Below are 19702 nucleotides of genomic sequence, written 5' to 3'. Positions count from 1 at the left end.
GGTCAGCCAGAAGGCAGCGGCGGCTGCCGCCTCTCGTTCTACGTAACCTCCGAGACTTCTTGCCCATTGCGAATCTCGTAGGCTTTGGAAATCTTGTACAGCTGCTAATGTTGTGTGGAGATGGCACGGCAAGCGCCAAAACACAGCTAATCAAGTACGTCGCAGCTGCGCTTGCAATCAAGAACCAACGAATCAGGGCCTTCGCCACCTTCACATGTTCAGCGTCTTTGTCCCGGCAGTCTTCATCGGTTGTGCACCTCTGTTTTCAGCTTAGGAGGTATCGGCCGTCGTGATTCATTGTGATGGTGTTAAGCCTCGGCTAACGTTCGTTTCGGTGGACATCGGTGGTGTGGCACAGTCGGACCCAGAGCTTCGACTTGAAGGTGGCGTGTGCCCGCGGCACACGCCATCACTTTCTGACACGCCAAATTTCTTACATGGCCTACTGCTTCCAAATCGCAGTGTACTGTTGCTCTCCTTCACTTTCGTTAGTTCGAACTTTCGTTAATTCGAACTGAAGCGGCTTCCCCTTGCGGTTCGAATTAACGAGCTTTTACTGTATAATCTGTAGTGTAGTCACATTAGTCAAGATGTCTCCACAATGTACCGCACACCCTTGATGCCCAGTGTTTTACTTTAATAAACCACTGATTATCTGTACCATGTATGATGGTATTTGCAAATAACAAACATTTACAAGATGGCAAAGGAGTCTGGCATTATGGCTTGCCCAATTCCACTTCCCTCTCGTAACCTGAAGCATAGATTATCATATACTAAGATCAGCTCACATGTGATCACTGGTTCATAATTCTGTGTTTATCAATGGTGCAACAATCATATTTAACCTCATTCACTAGCTGTGCAGTTTCAAGCTGTAATATTATAATTACCTTTTGGTGAGTGAAAATTTTGCAGAGGCTTTCATTTCTTGCTATCTATGAAATAGGAACCTGATGCTGAGATTGTGTGCTTCAGCGCATACTTTCATCTTCATATCTTCGTTAAATGATTTGTTTTAATAAGCAGTTTGATTCCAGACTGAGAGAATTGTATCTGCTATAGGTGAAGTCCAAATAGATACCACAGCAACGGTCGCCTCAGAGTAACAAACGGAACTTAAAGGCCGTGCTTTTACAAGCTGCATGTGCCAGAAGCAATTGAGAAGCCAGAAACAAGACATGGCCACTATGTTTTAGACACCGCCTACTGCCAATGCAGAAATCTAGGCCCAATTACAGTGCAGGTCAATGGGCAAAAGAGCTTTTGAGTCAACATTGATGGCGAACCTAGGATAACCCAATGAAGTGCAATGTGACAATTTGTACTTAAAAATTTTAAAAAAGAGGAAGGGAAGCAGGAGTAACTTACAAGATGGGCTGCACAGCTGACTCTGATGGATATCTTGTAGTTTGTGTTGGAGCTTCCAGCACACTGGTTCCCCTTCACAAAGATCCAGCCTTCACTCACTACTACGTTGGAAGCATTGGCACTGAACTCTGCATACACCTCCGCCTTGCCGTCAGTGACACGGCACGCAGACTTGCCATTGCACACCGCAGCCGGAGAGCCAGCAGGAAAACTCAGTGGCTCACAGACAGAAAGATACATGAAGTCCGAGTGCACGCCTTCTGCTGGAGGAAGGCGCATCTGCCATGTGTTCCTGGATGAGCGGGAGAAAGCTTTCGTGATGCTGAAGCTTTAAGCTGAAACTTCTAGACACATCAATTTGTACAGCGAATAGCAATGCCTACCAGCACCTGCCAATCGTCACCAGGCATTTGACCCTTACTCTACTGCTGAGTATAATTGACATGAGGAAAGATGCCTCACAGTACACACCAACAGAGTGTATAAGCATCAGCTAGGTTCTATTTGCAGTTTTCAACACTAGATGCTGGCAAGATTAGTGGCCACTGTGTACAATATTTCTATGTATTATGGACAGTCTGGACGCCCGCATTGGAAACAGGTGCCTGCGAGCCGCATTTTGGCGATTTTGTCCTAATGAACCTGATCAGACAGACTTCTGGAGAGTCCGAATTCAAATTAGTCCGGATGGGTCTGCTTTTGGTGGGTTTGAGTCAGAATGTACCTAGTTGAGTGATTTCAGTTAGTCTGAGTGAGGCCCGTGTTATATTTGTTTAATGAGTCTTAAGCAAGGTTTTATTTTGCTGGCCTACGCCTAATTTGAATACGCCCACGTCTAATTTGAAAGCGACAGCTAAAGAAAATATGCTTTAAGCCTAGTCTCCAAAAAAAGTCATATTAAGCTGCCAATAAAAGCACTACTTCCTCATTGTATAAGTGCATGCAAGCAAACATAATACTGATAAAACATCTTTGTTGCTACTTTTATAAAACTTCAAAAGGTAAATTATGAAAATTTCACCATGCAGAGTTCATGCTCCAGGCACACAAAACACTCTGTGCCGTGTGTGACACCTGGGTGTAAGTGAGTAGTGACCGCTTTCGTCAAACAACTCAATAGCCACCCCCCCCCCCTTCCTCCCTCCTCCCACCGTCACCTGAATCCACTTATCCTCTTCAGCCCTTGCAATAAACATGTCGCAACAAGTGCTACCCTAAATGCCCATACAAGCTTCAATGCAAGCATTACAAAGCTCTGAACCCCCTACAAGACAAACACTGCTATTTATTTTAAGAAAAAATCTTGCTCGCGAGCTTCCATCTAAATGCATGGAAACCGAAATTGTGGAATGCATGGAAATTGTTTTTGTCGGCAACCTCTGCACTAATTTTGATTATGTGTGTTGCATTTAAATGAAGTTGAAATCGAGTAACTGCATGAAGCAAATTTCTTTATTTCAGCTGTCAAATTTTATGAAAATTTCAATATTTCAAGAAACTCAATATCAAGTTTACAACTAATACCCGTGCCACATGAGCAAGGTTAATGCCATAAAAAGTTTAAGACCTTAAGTTTCTTAACGTCATATTTCGATTGCTGCTACACGCGCATACTTAATGACATTAAACGTTGTGATGGAGATAGCTCCACTGCAATGGTCAAGTTTGCTTGCCAATCGTGATACAATAAAACAAACAGTTATCTAGGGAGCAGATGTTTAAGAAATGTGTGATGTGTGATGTAAGATGTGTGAGAAACATTAATAGGCATGTCGCATGTAGTTTACTTCAGGAAGGTCATTGTTGCACCCAGCCATAAACTGTTTGAAGCCAAAGCTAGCTCGACGGCCAATACATGGTGTAGCCAAAGCATTGAAATTGGAAAAATCGTGCTCACAGCTTCCAAGCTCTCAAGCTGCGATCCTGAAGAATTTGACCGTGTGCTCCAGTTTGTTCTGATGTATGTGCTTCTTCGAGTCAAACATTGTCGAGAAATTCAAAGGCTTCAGTATGAGGCCAACAAGGCATGGAGCCGCTGCCAGCTATCGAACAGCTTCTCCAGGCTAATGCGCCCACGATTAGTGCTCTAGCCATGCGTAGCAGCAAGATCGCCTTCTGATCTCTACAAAAATAAACAACTCCTTTTAAAAAATTTAATAATACATTAGTTGTTTTTATATACAAGTTAGCTTAATATCGTCAGAATGTGGTCACCACAGCCACGGCGGGAACATTGGAAACGAGAGTACGAATTCAACGGCCAAGTGAGTTGTAATAATTGTAACGCACTACGCCGTGAGAAAGAGCAATTTTTTAAAGAAAGTGAAGAATATATTAATTGTTATTCACTAAGAATCTGTTTAGTCTCGTCAAAATGTGGAAACATTGGGAACGAGAGTATGCATTTGACGGTCAAGTGAAGAGAACGCACTACGTCACGAATGGCATTAAGCTTTAATGCCATTAAGCATGTCCATGTGGCACCCCGCAAATAACATTAAAGCCTATGGGGTTAACCAGTTAATTCCATTTTCTGTGCCCGTGTAGCAGGGGTATAACTCGGCAATAAAAACAATACCACAATTCTGAAAGTGCACCCAATAATATTCCTATATGGACAAAATTAATGTATTATATACCACTCAGAAATAAACTACTGATTTACGAGTAGGAGATTCGCAAAACCATTGTATAAACATCGTAATAATTTAGCGTAAGCTGTAAATTCATATATCCCATTTGTACACTTAAGATTCTCTAAAACAAACAGTTTGCATAACTGCAATATCTGTTTTTGGTGCACAGTTAGATTTGTAAACTTTGTGCTTTTATTTTTTTTAACTTACTAATTTTCAACAATTTTTGTGAAAGATTTGAAGTTTTATAAGTATTCTTGCTAGAATTTAACTTTTTCTGTTAAAGTCAACAACTTTCATTCAGTAAAGTGGTTGTCTGAGAATTATTTCTGCATTTTACACACATTCGAACAGGGAAATCTGAGATGGCCCCAAGCTGAAGCTTCCTCTTTAGCAGCTTTATTAGATATATCCCTTAATGCCTGAATGGTGTTTAGAACCAACAACCCAGAAGCAAAAGAAATTTTCATTTTACAAATATAAACAAACTCGAAAGCTCTATAAAGGTTCTCAGAATGGAAGCCTATCCACAGATCATAACAACTGGAAACATGAAACTACCCTGAATTCCATACAACTGGCTCCATTCCCTCCCTCATAAAGAGCTCGCAGCCACATGACACCAATCCAGAAAACAAACAGATGGCAGAGAAAAGTAAGTGGGAAAGCGCGTGATTCGAAGGCATGTGAAAGTGAAAAAAAAAAATTGTTAAAAGAAAAATGGCACCAATGAATCATTCCCGCACCTGAACTGAGTCAGAGCAGAGGAGCTCAGAAGAGAGTCACATGACACTGAAAGGCCTCTCATATATCACCTAGGCAACAATGCTGGCAGTTGGCGAATACATAGAAAAAAAAGAAGCTAATATACAGGGTCCTTACACATGGCTTTCAGCAGGAGCCCTGGACAGGAAAAGGTGCCATACTGAACTGAGCAAAACATTTCATAGTTTTCCACTTGGCATGTTTTGTGGCAAGCATTCATCAAGGCCATAATGAAAACAAAGCAATAACCTCCACACGTGGAGAATGATGTTTTTTATCTTTGCTCTCATTTGAATTAAAAAAAAAAGAGTGCTGCTTTAATGTGCCTTGGTTTATTGTATTGTGAAAAGCTTTCGCAAACTTTCTTTTTTTTTTCAGCTATAGAGGAAATTTCATTGTTCATTATAAGGAAACGTATTATTGACATGTGCTATTTAACAGTCCATATATAATCAAACAAGGAGAAACATCTGACAGCAGGATTTACTGCATAGCAAGCAGCAGCATTGAGGAGGGGAGGGGGGGGGGACTTGTCTAATCAGAAATTTTAGTATAAAATAATTTTTTTAATCTACAAGACAATACGCTCATGTAAAACAGCAGACAGCAAGGCAACAACAAAAAAAAAAAGGTTGCACTGTTACTTGAGAAGATTTGCTACTGTATGTATCTTGTAGCAAAGCAAATATACCAAGCACTCAGTAACTGAACTGTTTTGTACGAAAGACGGTTCAGTGCATCCCCTAGCTGCTAGAAACTGACAGCAGGATACACACCCAACAAAAAGAATGTCCCTGCCCAGCTTCATATCTCGTCAGCAAACGAAATTTAGCAGCATGTGATGACATTTTAATCTAGCATTTTAACTCTTATGAAGGATCAGAGCGCAGGAGAGGTCACAATGGAATTTATCCAGTTAATGTCAAGAACCTTTTAGCTTTATAACGAAGTGACAGGGCAGCTGGAGAATAGAAATCAAACTGTATTATCCACACAATGATGTATATTGTACACAAGCCTGGAAAAACTGCTCAATAAGAATAATGAGCAGTAGCTCTTTGTCAAGTGCCATCTCGTGAAATAATCCTGTTACGTGCTATCTGTCCCAAGCCTGGAAAAACTGCTCAATAAGAATGAGCAGTAGCTCTTTGTCACATGCAATCTCGTGAAATATTCCCGTTGCGTGCTATCTGTGTGCACCTCACAATGGTATAATTAAGCGCTCTTCGGAGTCACTTGATTGAGTATCCCTTATCGCGTGATAGTTTGCAATGAAACTGCTGTTGCCGATGCAGAAGCTAAACACAATTATCGAATGAAGCTTTCATTGGTGAAGTTATTAGGCCCCATGATTAAGCCGGCTAAACAGCGTTCTGAAGAGATAGGGGTGGACAAAGTCCGCAGCTTCTCCCACGCTGTGTAGACACGTCCCCTGTCAACACAGATAACAAAGTGACAGTACAGCAATAGCAACATCCAGTGGGGCGCCCCGGTAGCCCGAACCACGGGAGCGCGAGAGCAAAAGTGTCAAACTTCCGCCACCAGGAAGGGTTTGTGCAACACTGCATTACGACGAAGAGAGAATAGTAGACGTCAATGAGAAACTGTCCGCACGGCTTTAATGATAGGCGGCTCACGAAGAATGAATTGCGTTTTTCCTACTTTAAGACAAGTCAGTGGCCTGAAATGCTAAGCGTGCTAATTGCAACAAGACCACAGAAAATACCGAGCCGCCGCGAATGAAACAAATGAAATTAAATTATGGGGTTTTACGTGCCAAAACCACTTTCTGATTATGAGGCAGGCCGTAGTGGAGGGCTCAGGAAATTTCGACCACCTGGGGTTCTTTAACGTGCACCTAAATCAAAGTACACGGGTGTTTTCGCATTGCGCCCCCATCGAAATGCGGCCGCCGTGGCCGGGATTTGATCCCGCGACCTCGTGCTCAGCAGCCCAACACCATAGCCACTAAGCAACCACGGCGAGTGAATGAAACAAACGACATCATCCGGCCGGCTATTACCACGAGTCCGGATGCAGAGACGCTGACGTGAGAATTGCGAAGTGAACGACGAAACGACCGCAACTGAATCACAAAATTTGCCTGACGGTTCCACAGTTCGCGACAATACGCCCAACAGGTGACATAACAGAGGTTTCGTGTCGCGAGCCTGCTGACACCAAAGCGCTGACACGCGATGTTCGAGTTTGACATGTGCGAGGCTTTTGCGTTTTAGTCATGCTTTTTTTTTTTAATCGTAACCGGAGCAGGTCGCACATTAATACAGCGCTAAAAGTGCGCTACGTGCGCAGGTATGCTTCACCTTGTTTTAGTCGCCACGAAACGGAAGTGAGTGCAGCTAATGTGCGCGTTTCGCAGATAACGTTTCGCGGCGAAAAAGAAACCATGCCTTCGTTCACATGTAAGTAATAAATGTGAAAGGGGACTGTCATATAAACTAAGCAGAAGAAAACGCTTAACACTTATAACAGTAAAACGTGTCACGCGCGAACGTTGGGCAATCGCATGACGCCGCGAATTCAATGAAACGCACGCGCTCGTGATGAGATTGCATGAGTCACGGACACACATCCAACCCTGCAGCCCGTTCCGTACTTACAAGTGTTGTTCAAATGGGCGTGAGCCCGAGAAACCTTGACAACCTCCCGGGCAGCTCGTAAAAGCAGCAGCCACCTTGGAAGGTCGCAACGGAATTATAGGAAGCACACGCCGACTGGCAGTTTACCTGAACATGACGGGCCCGTTCACGTCTCTAATGCTGTCCGTGCAGACGTTTTGGTCATTTCCCGCTGCGGCGAGCGTACCGACAACCGAAAGAATGAGGCCAACGGCCGAAAACTCACGCAAATGCATACTTGCATTAATTTCTAACAACGTCAATACTTCGCTGAGAGTTCAGCTACTCACGCAAACCATTACATTCAAACCAGCGTACACACGCACATCTCAACAACTGCAACACAACCCAACAAACTGCGCTGTCTTCTCGCTACTTTTTTTTGCGCACCGCTTCAGACTATGCGCCACCTAGCGGCCTAACGGAACGAACAGCCCTAGTGTTTACGTTTTCACTTTGCATAGTGCACATCTTCAAGCGCTTGCCTTAGTTTTGGTACGTTGATATTTGGGTCTTATATTTGCACTAAGAAAATTGACGTCTTTCTAAAAGGTCTAACCGTTGCTAGAAGCAAGCTCAAACATAAAATATAAGTGGTTCTGAAGCCTCGTAGTAACGTAAGCTCATCTCGAAGGCCATGCTTCAAAAGCTTAGGTTGTGTCCAAAACGTCTAGAACACGACAGGTTCGTTCGCCCCACCTTGGAGCCTAGTCAATCCAGTTTGAAGCCAGCAATGAAGTTAAGCCGAGCTACATTTCACATCAGTGCACTTTCCATCCATGTGTTACGTGCGTTTGAGAGGCATACTTGTTACAAACGTTAAATTTTTGCTTGTGCTCGTGTCGCGTAGTGTGCAAGGTTATCGTTAATTTCTTTCCCAACTATAACCTTCATTGAAAAGTGAGAAAACTTACGCGAGCAGACAGGCAAAATGTCTTTCATGCGAGGACCTGCTCCCGTTCGGAGGACGCTGCAGTATCTCGAGAAAGGTCGCCTGGTGTTCAAGGACCGAGTGAAAATCATGAGCCTGAATTTCAACACTGCTGGAAGAGCCAGGGATCGGCACGAAGGCATGAAAGATTTCGTCTTCTGGTTTCTGCCTCAGGTTCAGTACAAAAATCCTGACGTACAGGTCGCTATATTCAAGAACATGACGCCGACGCCGTTCGCCAGGTTCTGGCTGGAAGACGGCAAAGAGGTCATCATGGACGTAGACGGAAAGAGCAAGGAAGAGATCCTAAACCAAATGCTTGTGACGCTGGGCAAGACGACCGAGCAGCTACAGAGGGAAGCACTGATGCGAGAGAAGAAAGACACGCCGGCCAACTTCGGCAGACATTACGACAAGTTTTGCATCTGCGAAGTGCCAGGACAAGTCCCTTGCCCGGGAATCGTACCGCTGCCTAAAAGCATGCGTGGAAAGTTCCGACTTGAACAGGAACTGTGAATTAAAAACAAAGAGTGGTGCTGTTTGGAATTGTATGAGCGAGTGGCAAGAAATTACTGTGAAATTGCCGATTCGTATGAACTGCGTTGGCATCGTGGCAATACGTTGTCGCTTATTGGTACCAGGAGTGCTGATGCTGTAGACAATTCAATGAAAGCGACAATTATGAATAGAACTTTGTTCCTGTGCAGATTTCATGAGCATTCTTTGGGACCTGAATGAGCATGAATTTTCTATTGCTTCCCTGTACCCATGAATCAATGGAATCGCAGGAAGGCAAAAGAATGTTTCATCCGGAGCGCATGGTGCATCTCTAGAACATTTCATGACAGATTTATCCGGTGCGGTAACTACCAGCAGAAATTCCATACAGGCTAGAGCGACTCACCGCAAGTTTCCCTTAAAGAGGCCCTGAGACAGTTTTCTAACTAATCCTAGAGTGACCTCACTATCTAAGTACATAGCCTCACAGATCTCTTGCAGCTAACGTTTTTTTTTTTTAATGCTTCAGTAATAAGTGGAGTTAGTAGTAGTCATTGCTCCAATAATGAGCTTTCTATCTCCTTTTGTTTCCACTAGCATGTTGGAAGCTACATGGGGAAGGAGGCAAAGCCGCACCTAAAAATTGAGTGTCTCGGCGACAAAAGGGCTCGGCGCAGCACCCCATGGCGCCCGCCGCCCACAGTACATTTTGTCACGCAGTGCACTGTTGCTATCTCGGAAGCCACACGCAGAAGACACAGCTATGCTCAACTGTCATGTTTAGATCTGCAGTGCAAAGATGAACTTATTTTTCTGTATCTTTGAGATAGCCAAAATATATTATCTAACTCAATATTAGCAATAATAGTATTACCGAGAATGTTCTTGTGATCATGAAATCCATCAATAGCTGTTGGTGGGCATCACTGCTAGCGATGACACTGCATGACAGTGCGGAGACAAGAGCAAGCAATTTTTTAGTTTTTGACATATGAGGTTGTGAAATCCCTGCTGCTCGCAGTGCAATCATATTTGGCTCACATGTTCACAGGAACTTGCACTACAGATCAACATTTCTTTTATATGTTAAAAAAGCATTTCGGGGCCCCTTTAAGAAAATTTTATAGCTTTGGCTTCTCTAAAAAAATTTACTGTGAGCTTACAGTGCAACGATATATAGTTCTACAACAAGCACATAGCATTCTTTGAGTTTACCTGGTTAAAGAATTGTGATGTTTTTTAAGAAATAAACAAGGAAAATGCTTGAACAAAAGTTCAATGTGTAAAACAATAGGATCATTTATTACAGTTTGTGCTCAGTTTGCAGCAACTTAGTAAAATATCTGTACAGCTCCATCAAGGTGCCTTGTTCACTCTTAAGAGCAGTTCATTGAACAAAACAGAGGTTCCCAAGGCTCTGTCCAGTTCTGTAAAGAGAGAAATAGACAAGTTATTTACATAAGTGTGGCAGATTAACTTTATTCATCAAGTACCAGCTTAACGTTTTGAAACCCAAGGCATGTCTTTTAAAAAATACTGATTGATGCAAACATGCAGTTACTTCAATAAAACTTGGTGCTGGGCTAGTTGGTGATGCATTCTTTAAAACTGATGGTAGCGCTAAAAAGGAACGGACACACGAAGAAAAGACGACACGACGACGAAGAAACGCTACTGACAACTGGTTTATTTTTCGCAAGAATTCTATATTCTATTACTATTAGTCTTTTCTATATTCTAATAATATCTAATTCTATAATAATAATATCTAATTTTAATATCTAATAATATCTAATTCTATATTCTATACTATTAGTCTTTTCTTCGTGTGTCCGTTCCTTTTTAGCGCTACCATCAGTTTTAAAGAATGCAGTTACTGCAGTGAAAATAGGATAGGATGACCAGAATTTATAGCAAGGACAGACATCAGAATTTGTGCCAAGCTGTACATTTGTAAACAAACAGGCACACATTGACCTTTTGCTTTTCGTTGTTTGCCGCTCCAAACGATCTTTGCCAGGTACATATAGTTTTTGAAAACAACTAGTATTTCTATTACCTTGTTTGCCAAAAAAAATTCAGGCAAAACTTTTTTATGCTCACATCCTCCTGATGTCACGCTTAGCAGCTTATCTTTAAGACAAAAAGTTTTTACTAATAAACATCTTAATCGAGTACTTTAGGGCACATGTTGCAGGGTTGCAAAAAATGAAGTCAGGGCTTGACAGGAATTTGAAAAATACTACCAGTTTCTACATATTTGTTCTCACAACTGGCCATAAGTACAGGAACCTTACATTGCTGATATGGCTAGGGCACTTATTAAATTCAACACAATTACAATATATGTGCCAATGTACTTATCTAGAAAATTCATTAGTGAAAAATAACTGCAGCAATTTGTAGGCAATAATCATTCAAATGCTCATGTCTGACACTGCTATGTATTAATTGGGTAGCACAATTTATCACTTTGGAATTCCCTGTTTTTTATTTAGTTGGAGATAGTCATTGCTGAAACACCCCTAATTTAGCCTTAAAATGAAAGAAGAAAGCAAAAGAATGGTGAGGGGCAGGAGGGGATCGAAGGCATGTCCACAAAGGGTACAGCAAGGAATACATTGGGAGTTGGTGTCATTATGTAAAGGAAACCAGCATATCTGAAGGTACCATGCACAATAACTACTACAACTACATAAAATCACTCAAATGCCTTGCAGTCATTTCTGGAGTGTAGTAAACAATATAGTACTCCACCTAGAAAGACAATATAGAAGAACTTTTTTTTTTTGCTACAGATATAAAACAAGCTATTTCATTCACAGTGAAACATCATGAACAGAAAGTTGTATTCGGCCTAGCTCTGTCCTACATTTGGCACAAGCAGACTGACGACATTATATTTTTACACTAACAAATATAAGTAGGACTTCGTTGATACGATCCCCTTACTTACGGTTTTCGATCTCTTACGATCGAGAACAAAAAAAAAAAAGAAAAAATGGCCCAATAGCGCTACGCTTATTGTTCATCAGTTCATGCGTTCCCCGCAAACACAATTTCCGATCACTAGATCCTACGTAAACAAGAAAATGCGGGGGGCGCGCGCGATCGAGAGCAGCTGTAGGCGGCCGCCGCGGCAGCTTCACCGCAATACTCTACCGCCCGTCTCACGTGAAAACGCCGGCGCACACTCATCAGTTTCTTATTCCGGTACCAGCCAATCACCACCCGTGTCGACTCACGCATCCACTTCACCTATCTGTTTCGCATTGCCTGCTGCCGTTGGAAGCGTACTGCACGCTTTTGGTAGGCGATAATCCAAACGCACCGCCGTTCCCCGGTGCAGTCTGCGAGCGCACGATGCGTTTTGCGGCCGCTAGATCCCGTGTAAACAAGACAAGACGCGGGCGATGGAGAACAGTAACCGCCTACCGCATCAGCTTCTCCGCAATACTCGCCCGCCTGTCCGTGAAAACGGCGGTCGCTCCAGCGCCGTTGTCTGTGTCCCTTCACTCGTCCCGTCGTTTAGCGCTGTTTTTATTGCTCACTCAGTCATTCCGGTACCGGCAAATCTGCCGGGTCTTCAGCTATCGCCGCCAACCCTATTTCGATAAGCATCTTCACCTGTTTTATAGCGCGTGGTGCGTAGAGCCGTTGGAAGCGTACTGCTGCACGCTTTGGCGATGACCCACACGCGCCGCCGTTCCATGCAGTATAGGCTGCGCGATGTGCGTCACGTTTCGCCTCGGCGGCAGCCAGCGTTGCCCATTAGCTCGATTTTGTTTCGGTTTCCCGTCAACGTCTCAAAACGCCACGCAATAGAATAACAAAACTCAAAAACGTGTCAACAAAACGTGTCTCATGCCGCAACGATTCGCGCAGCGCTTCGCACTACGCAGGTGTCCTCTACAGTTGAGTCCGTAATTTTTTATTGACTTCGGATCGTACTTTCTTTTTTGTAGCGTTCTTCTTTTTTTCTTTCTTTTTTTTTCCAGAACTCATGAACTAGTTTCTACTGTACTAATTCTATAGTGGCCACAAGCCAGCTAGAGAAGCTAAAGATTTTGAAAGGCACTGGAAGCACCATGCAGGCATGTTCGAATTTCAGTTGACATTAAAATAAGCTTGCAGACTACTAGTCCAATTACTATATTTGCATGAGCATAAGCTGTTATTCTTCAAGACATTACCAACTTGCAAAAGCACCTCCTGTTATGTAATACAAGCAACCATTCTCCAAACAAACTGTAAAATTTACAGTTTTGCGCTTCAAAATGTGGCAAGTTCACCACCAGGCGATTAACCTTTGCAACAAAGCCAGCATATAGATGGCAGGAGAGACAGGTCTATGAGTGCAACAAAAGGAATGGAGGCTATGGCACAAAATAGTCCAACTATGACTTATGGATGAGGGTCGGATGATCACTGAAGCAGAGAAACCATGAACTTTCACCCTGTGGTATTGGACACCTCAGATATGACTGACTGATGGGGTTTCAATATTTTAACCCAACACTGCGGCTACAAGATGCCGCAGTACAGGATAATGGAATTAACTTTCACCATTTAACATGCCACACAGAGCTTTAAACATAAGCCTTTTTACATTCCTTTTTAATCAGAGAATGGCCAGGAATGGTACCAGCAACGTCACGCTGAGCAACAGAATGCTATAGCCACTAAACCACAACAAAGATACTAAAAGGGGTCCAATTACAATATGAAAGCTAACTTATTGACTTTGGGTAGAATGGCCCAATTTACAACAGTGATGTGCATACATTTGGCTCCACTGCACAAACACAAGTGCCGCAGCATATGCACGTTGGAACCCTAGATGTAGCACATAGTGCTCTTGTTTTCAAACACGGTTTGGCTTGGAGCAGTCTGCTACAATGTATGTGCAGGCCTAAGTGCATATGGTTTCAAGCAGGCTCGTACCATGGTAATAGAACATTTGTAACATTGTACTAAAGGAACCGTGTTTACACATTGTTCATTTGCCTTATATAATCTGAACATACCTTTTTCTTCATTTCCGGAGGCTTCAAGGTTTGTCGCATTATATTTGAATGAATACAGCACATTAACTACTACAGGATCGAACAACGTCAACCAACATATACCATACCTTTCAGCATCAAGATTCCTGGAAATATAGTGTAGTCCCCACAAGTCATAATTCCTTTAACTGTGCACTCACTGCAAAGTGCAATGATACTGAAAGCTGCTTTTGCCAAGTTATGCTTACCAGGCATGGATGCATTCACTCTCAGCAGCACCACCTGCTTCCTGTACAAGTCGCTCTGGTCCTTGGGCAGCACCTTTGAAGCTTTGCTGAACAACAAGTTCGCAATTTGCAGAATGACAGATGTCACAATGGGTCTGGCATCCCCACCACCACTGGCCACGATTTCACCCAGCGACCAATGAATCCTTGCCAGAAGCTTTTCGAGGCAGCGTCCCCCATGAAAGTTCACCAGTTCCGTGGCGTGATCACACCCCCTGGGACCCTCCAACCAATGGAGCACCCACACAAGCAAGTCCGAATTGAAGTCCAAGCTCTCCGCACCATGTTGCAGTGAAAAGTCCAGTGCCGCAAGCCATTCCTGAGGCTGCGTCATGTCGTCTGGCTGCCAATGGTGACATATGGTGGCAATAGCTTGGCTCGACTGCTGGCAGCTGTCCGCACTGTTCACAGCTACAAGCCGTTTCCAGTAGTTGAGCAGTTCAAACACGATGGCTCTGTTGGGCAGGCAACAGTTCTGTGCAGCTTTGCTCTTCCCACTGGCCTCTCGAGAGCGCACAAAGCACAGCATGTCACTGAGTTGCTCACTGAACTTCGTGAATGCATCTAGACTTTGGCAGTCCCTGTCGAAAAAAAAAAAAGAAAAGTTGAGCACCAATTCATGTCTGCTTAATAAGCATTAAATGCAACTGCTCCCACTGAGCTACCATGACATATTTGCTGCTTTCATGACTACTCTTAAAGTTAATTCAAACTGTAACCAGATGAAGGCTTACACAAAGTTTGGCTTTGGTGATAACTTTGTGTGATCCAACATCCTGTACCATTTCTCCTACTACCATGAGGTTGCATACTGAAAAGGATTGCCTAGACTGTGTTTAATGTGATCACATCCTCTGATCACATTAGAACCAAGTGAACTGTACTCTTTCAGGCTGTTCATGCCCTTATTGAGAGCAGAGAACTGACATACCAGAAAACAAAGGAAATGCGAAGGATGGATGGTGAAACTAACCATGAATTCGCAAACCAGCACCTAAACAGACCATAGAAACACTTGACCAAGGCATGCTATTGCTGACAGCTGAAATACAAGCTACAATGCATTAGAAGATAAAGGGACATTTGAGCTGTGAAAATTTGCAAGGTTTGCCTGTGGAAACCCAAATCTCCAATGTCACTCGATGACATAAGTGGTGCTGCAGTTATGGCACAAGAGAAATTGACATATGGAAGATTACTCATTATGTTTCGTTTTGCTCCACTAGTAAATCATTTCTTTCCACAAAACAAGTATAATAGTGAAAATCAGCCACCACCTATGCCAAACAAGTGGGAAAGTGCCACTTAAAGCCTCATTCACTGTTTTATTTTTCCAGCAGACACATGATGCTTTTGTAGTGCCAAGTTTGAGGTTCTAGCAGTATCAGACTTACATGATGTACTTCCTTGTGCTGAACAGCATCAACAGGAATTCATAGGGAAAGTACTCGTAGTAGCGAAGACTCTCCCGCTTTGCACGGATGATAGCGGCCTCATTATCTTCTTTCGGAGCGTCCTCTTCTTCTTTGTCCTCATCATCAGCGCTTTCCTCTGATGCATCTTCATTTTTAGGCACGCTGCCTTGTTTTCTGCTTCTGGCCGCTTTCAAGTCCTTAACTCTTAAAGTTGTCACAAAGCTGGACTTCCATATGTGATGGACTGCTTCAAACAGCAGCTCAGAAATGCCTTCCTCTTCCCTATTCCTGAAAAGGAACAAATAATAAGTTATCACCTTTACAGGAACACCAAAAGTAAATTTAAATCAATATGTGTATTTATATACAGTAGAAGCTCGATCATACGTTTTGGAAGAAACTGTGAGAAAAAAGCTACTAACTGGAAAACGTATGATCTGGAGTGACAAAAATAATTGACAGATTCAACTACTGTGGACATCTACGTAACGCGAGGCATCACGCGGATCGTTGCGGCACGAGACGCCGACGTGTGTTGAGCTGGTGGTGCTCTGGTGGCCCGAGACGAGTTTTGTTGATTTCCTATTCCGTAGCATATTAAGAGGGCAAAACCGAAACGAAATCGAGTTGGTGGGCAATGTCAGATGCCATCGCCGCGACCTGTGATGGCCACGTCGCGCCACTTGCAGCAGGGAATGGTGGCATGTTTGTATTATCACCACCTACTAAAAGCACCAAAGGCACTACGCGCCACTTTCTGTAAAACAGATAGGTGAAGGTGCTTATCGCAATAGGTTTGGCAGCAATAGCTGCAAATGCAGCATGCAACGGGTTGGGTGGAGATTTGCTGGTACCGGAATAAGAAACCACACGCCATTGTTTTCGCAAGAGACGGGCGGCTATGGACTGTTCTCGATCGCACCATCCCGCGCCTTTTCTTTTTCACATAGAATCTAGCAGCCGGAAAATGTATACGATCACAGTCTGCAGCAGGGAAGGGCAGCGCGTTTCGGTTATCGCCTATTAAAAGCATGCATTACTCTTCCAACGGCACCAAGTGCTGTGAAACATATAGGCGAAGATGCTCATCGCAATAGGATTGGTGGTGATAGCTGCGAATGCCGCGTGCGACGACCCTGCGAAGATTTGCTGCTACCGAAGGGAGAAAATGTGCGCGCGCCAGCATTTTCACTTGAGACAGACAGACGGGCGAGTATTGCAGTGAAGCTGCCGCGGAGGGCAGCTATATGTTGTTCTCGATTGCGCGGCCGGAAAATGTATCATACGATCGCAGTTTGGCGACGCACTGAACGTTGGTGCCGAAAAATCGTGTTTTCGGGGAGCGTCTGAACCAGTAAAAAATGAGTGTAACTCTATTGGGTCATTGTTTTGTGAAAGTTGGCGCCGGGAAAACGTACGTAACGGGAATGTATCAATGAGGTGCTACTGTATTTTGATACTCAAAAGGACATTTGTCAAGAAAACACCTTCCATGACTGAGAAAAAGATGTAAACACAAGAGAGGCCAGGTGCCACAATTTTGCAAATGGGGAACTGGCTCCTGCTAATGTAGATAATCACAGCAAGGATTTCTCAAGAGAGCAATTTATAATGATAGTATAATTATACAGCATTTGTAAATGTAAAAAAAAGAGCAACTAAATACTTCAAGAGAAAAACCCGCTCCTGCTACTTCGACATTGTCAAAATTGTTTTCAGTAGCATAGAACCCTCTCTGTGTCAACTTCTAAATAAATAAAAACAGCATGAACCAAACTTTGAGGCACATAGAAAGAATTCTCTGTCTCTTTGCAATACAAGAAATAGGATGGATAAAAACATACGAGAAGTGCTCTTTCTCTGGCATACCGCCTCCATCCCAGCAGTGCATGTAGTAATAATCTTGAATAATGCCTGCACAAACTAGGGTTCCTGTGCCATTTCAGTGATCTCAAGGCTATGAATGATGCGCATTCATCACAGCTAGTAAAAGGTTGAAACATGATAAAAGAATGTCTTGTAATTAAGTTGCAATTTTCTCATCAAGTTCTGGCATAGATCAAATGCTAAGCAATCTTTAATATCATAGTCTACTACTCTACATGTACTCTGCATGTATTGCATGTATTTTTTTGTGAGCCTGCATGCTTATAGTGTAGCATTTCCCACTACAGCCTGTAATAAAGGCTATTGTGGTATGTATAAATAAAGTCAACAAACAAATAAAATTTGCACAGTATGTTCCAACATGGCACTAATGGCATAAAACAGACGCTTACAGCGTGAACGCAGCAGCTACACAGGAATTATGGCAAAGCCCATCGACGAGACTCACCTTTCCAAAGCGGCTGGCAACCACATCAGAAGTCCCTGCTCTCTGCAGAGAATACGAGCAGCCTTGGGAATTTTGGCAGCTGCAATCAGCAGCTTCAGGATGAGCTCCTTCAAAAGAAAGAAAAAGAGAGAAAAGGGCGAGGCATATAGACACCACTTGTTCACTACTAGCTATATCATTCTGGTACGATGGGCTTGAGCATGCCAGCACATATATCACATAGCTATGACAGTATGCAAAGTTGCAAAGCAGGAGTAATTCTGAGGTAGACTTATGAATCATGCTTTTTCCAGCAAAATGACAAGAGGACTTGGCAACACTGGCAATGATAAGCAGTTTCGGTGGCCACTGAATTCGTTGCTGTGGTTAATAGCCAGCTATCAATTATAGTGTTTACCTAGCATTTGAGCTGTATTGCCAGTGATAACAAAAATATGACAGCTATCTTGATGAATGAACAGTCTGACAGAAGTGCGTCCAGCACTAAGTCAGAGATATACATGATAACAGCCTCTGCCAACAGCAAAGACCAAAGAAAGGCATTGCATATGGCCGAATTACATCGGCAACAACAAGACGAAATCATAGAATACCAACTGAAATTAGTTTAGGAACAAATGAAGGTCACACCATAAGAAATCTGAACTTACACATGCCACACAATTTGCAAGCAACAGCAATTTGTCCAGCACTGACGAGCTAATTGACGCAGCAATGGAATCAATACTTCTAAGTTGTGGGTTCCATTTTCGGCTTGACCAGAAAAGTGAAACCTCTGCTTTTCCTTGTTGGACCATAACCAGTGATGGATGGCATTTAAATACAATTTGAAAAGTCAGTAAGATAGGTGCGTCCATTCCTGGTCAGTGATGCTACCAGACTGACGAGACTATGCAACAGCTACTGGGACCTAGATCAATTTCACTAAGGTTTGCTGTATTTACTTAATTCTAACAAGCTTTCTATTGTAAGGCACATCTGATTCTCACAGCCACAAAAGAAAAATGCAATGGCCTCGATTGTAACTTGCATCCCAGTTTTCATGCTCCCAAGAAATTATAAGTGCAATGCGCTTGTTTTCTTATTCACCAGTTTTTCATGGCAAGAAAGAGAGTAATGGCTATTTGTCATCACTTGGAAAATGATAATTTATTGCATTCCAGCTACAATGAACTCAAGGCAAAACTTTGTTGCCGTGGCAAGCCTCTTTGTCACAACAGCCCAGAGCATCTCATTATCGGTGCTGTCTATGGCATTTGGAATACCACATTCTTTAAACACCTCAAAGACTATCGCAGCATAACTTACTGAGCAGGCACAAAGCCACAATAGCTCCTTCCTACTGCTGCAATCATGTGTGGAATGGATTGGACTACGGACACGATTCTATCTGATTAAGGATGGGATTATGTACAATTTCTTTTATGACAATGATGATAGCCTTTCGCCATTGCCGTTTTGGTTTTGTACTCGAACCTAAAGTGCACAAAATTTGTTGATTACATTTTTTTTAAACGTGCTTGTTAGAATAGAGTAAATATGGTAGTTATCATATATATGTACTCCTATATATTAGCATTTCATGCTCACGTGAGGCCATCCCAGCAAATAACTCACCTTGGTATTTTTCTGGCATAGTGGCGACATGAAGAAAGTGAGCAAGATGTTGAAGATATAGCGCTTCTTAGAAATGTGGAAGTCCAGGCCACAGCGCATGTAGTTCACCATCACTTCTATGTGCCAGTTCCTTTTCATGTAGTGCTGTGAAACAAGAATAAGCATGCATGTTGTGAGACTGTCTATACACGGCATGGAGAGG

General features: G+C 42.9%; 3 protein-coding genes across 3 annotated transcripts in view; 1 reads left to right on the top strand and 2 right to left on the bottom strand.

Annotated features, from left to right (window-relative positions):
- Lerp (lysosomal enzyme receptor protein) overlaps window positions 1-7777 on the bottom strand; it is a 78530-nt gene extending 70753 nt beyond the window's left edge. The window contains exons 1-2 of the mRNA XM_065441162.1: window positions 7520-7777; window positions 1372-1663 (exon numbers count right to left, since the gene is read on the bottom strand). Of these exons, the coding sequence (XP_065297234.1) occupies window positions 1372-1663; window positions 7520-7647 (420 nt within the window). The 5' untranslated portion in view covers window positions 7648-7777. The remainder of the gene's footprint in view (window positions 1-1371; window positions 1664-7519) is intronic.
- A 353-nt stretch (window positions 7778-8130) lies between these two features.
- Window positions 8131-9710, top strand: mRpS25 (mitochondrial ribosomal protein S25). The gene has a single exon (XM_065441161.1). The coding sequence runs from the start codon at window positions 8343-8345 to the stop codon at window positions 8856-8858; it is 516 nt and encodes a 171-aa protein (XP_065297233.1). The 5' UTR covers window positions 8131-8342; the 3' UTR covers window positions 8859-9710.
- Window positions 9711-10114: 404 nt separating this feature from the next.
- The window catches only part of LOC135909257 (nucleolar pre-ribosomal-associated protein 1), a 64221-nt gene continuing 54633 nt past the window's right edge, over window positions 10115-19702 (bottom strand). Inside the window, exons 31-35 of the mRNA XM_065441160.1 lie at window positions 19501-19644; window positions 17884-17990; window positions 15528-15836; window positions 14095-14714; window positions 10115-10267 (exon numbers count right to left, since the gene is read on the bottom strand). Coding sequence (XP_065297232.1) covers window positions 10197-10267; window positions 14095-14714; window positions 15528-15836; window positions 17884-17990; window positions 19501-19644 — 1251 coding nt within the window. The 3' untranslated portion in view covers window positions 10115-10196. The remainder of the gene's footprint in view (window positions 10268-14094; window positions 14715-15527; window positions 15837-17883; window positions 17991-19500; window positions 19645-19702) is intronic.

Source organism: Dermacentor albipictus, chromosome 5, assembly GCF_038994185.2.
Source record: "Dermacentor albipictus isolate Rhodes 1998 colony chromosome 5, USDA_Dalb.pri_finalv2, whole genome shotgun sequence".
Taxonomy (NCBI): Eukaryota; Metazoa; Arthropoda; class Arachnida; order Ixodida; family Ixodidae; genus Dermacentor; species Dermacentor albipictus.
Note: the sequence above shows the minus strand (reverse complement) of the source record. Positions and strands in the feature narration are given on the sequence as shown.

Excerpts from the sequence above, each read along its gene's own strand:
- mRpS25 (XM_065441161.1), top strand. The coding sequence starts at position 8,343 with ATGTCTTTCATGCGAGGACCTGCTCCCGTTCGGAGGACGCTGCAGTAT.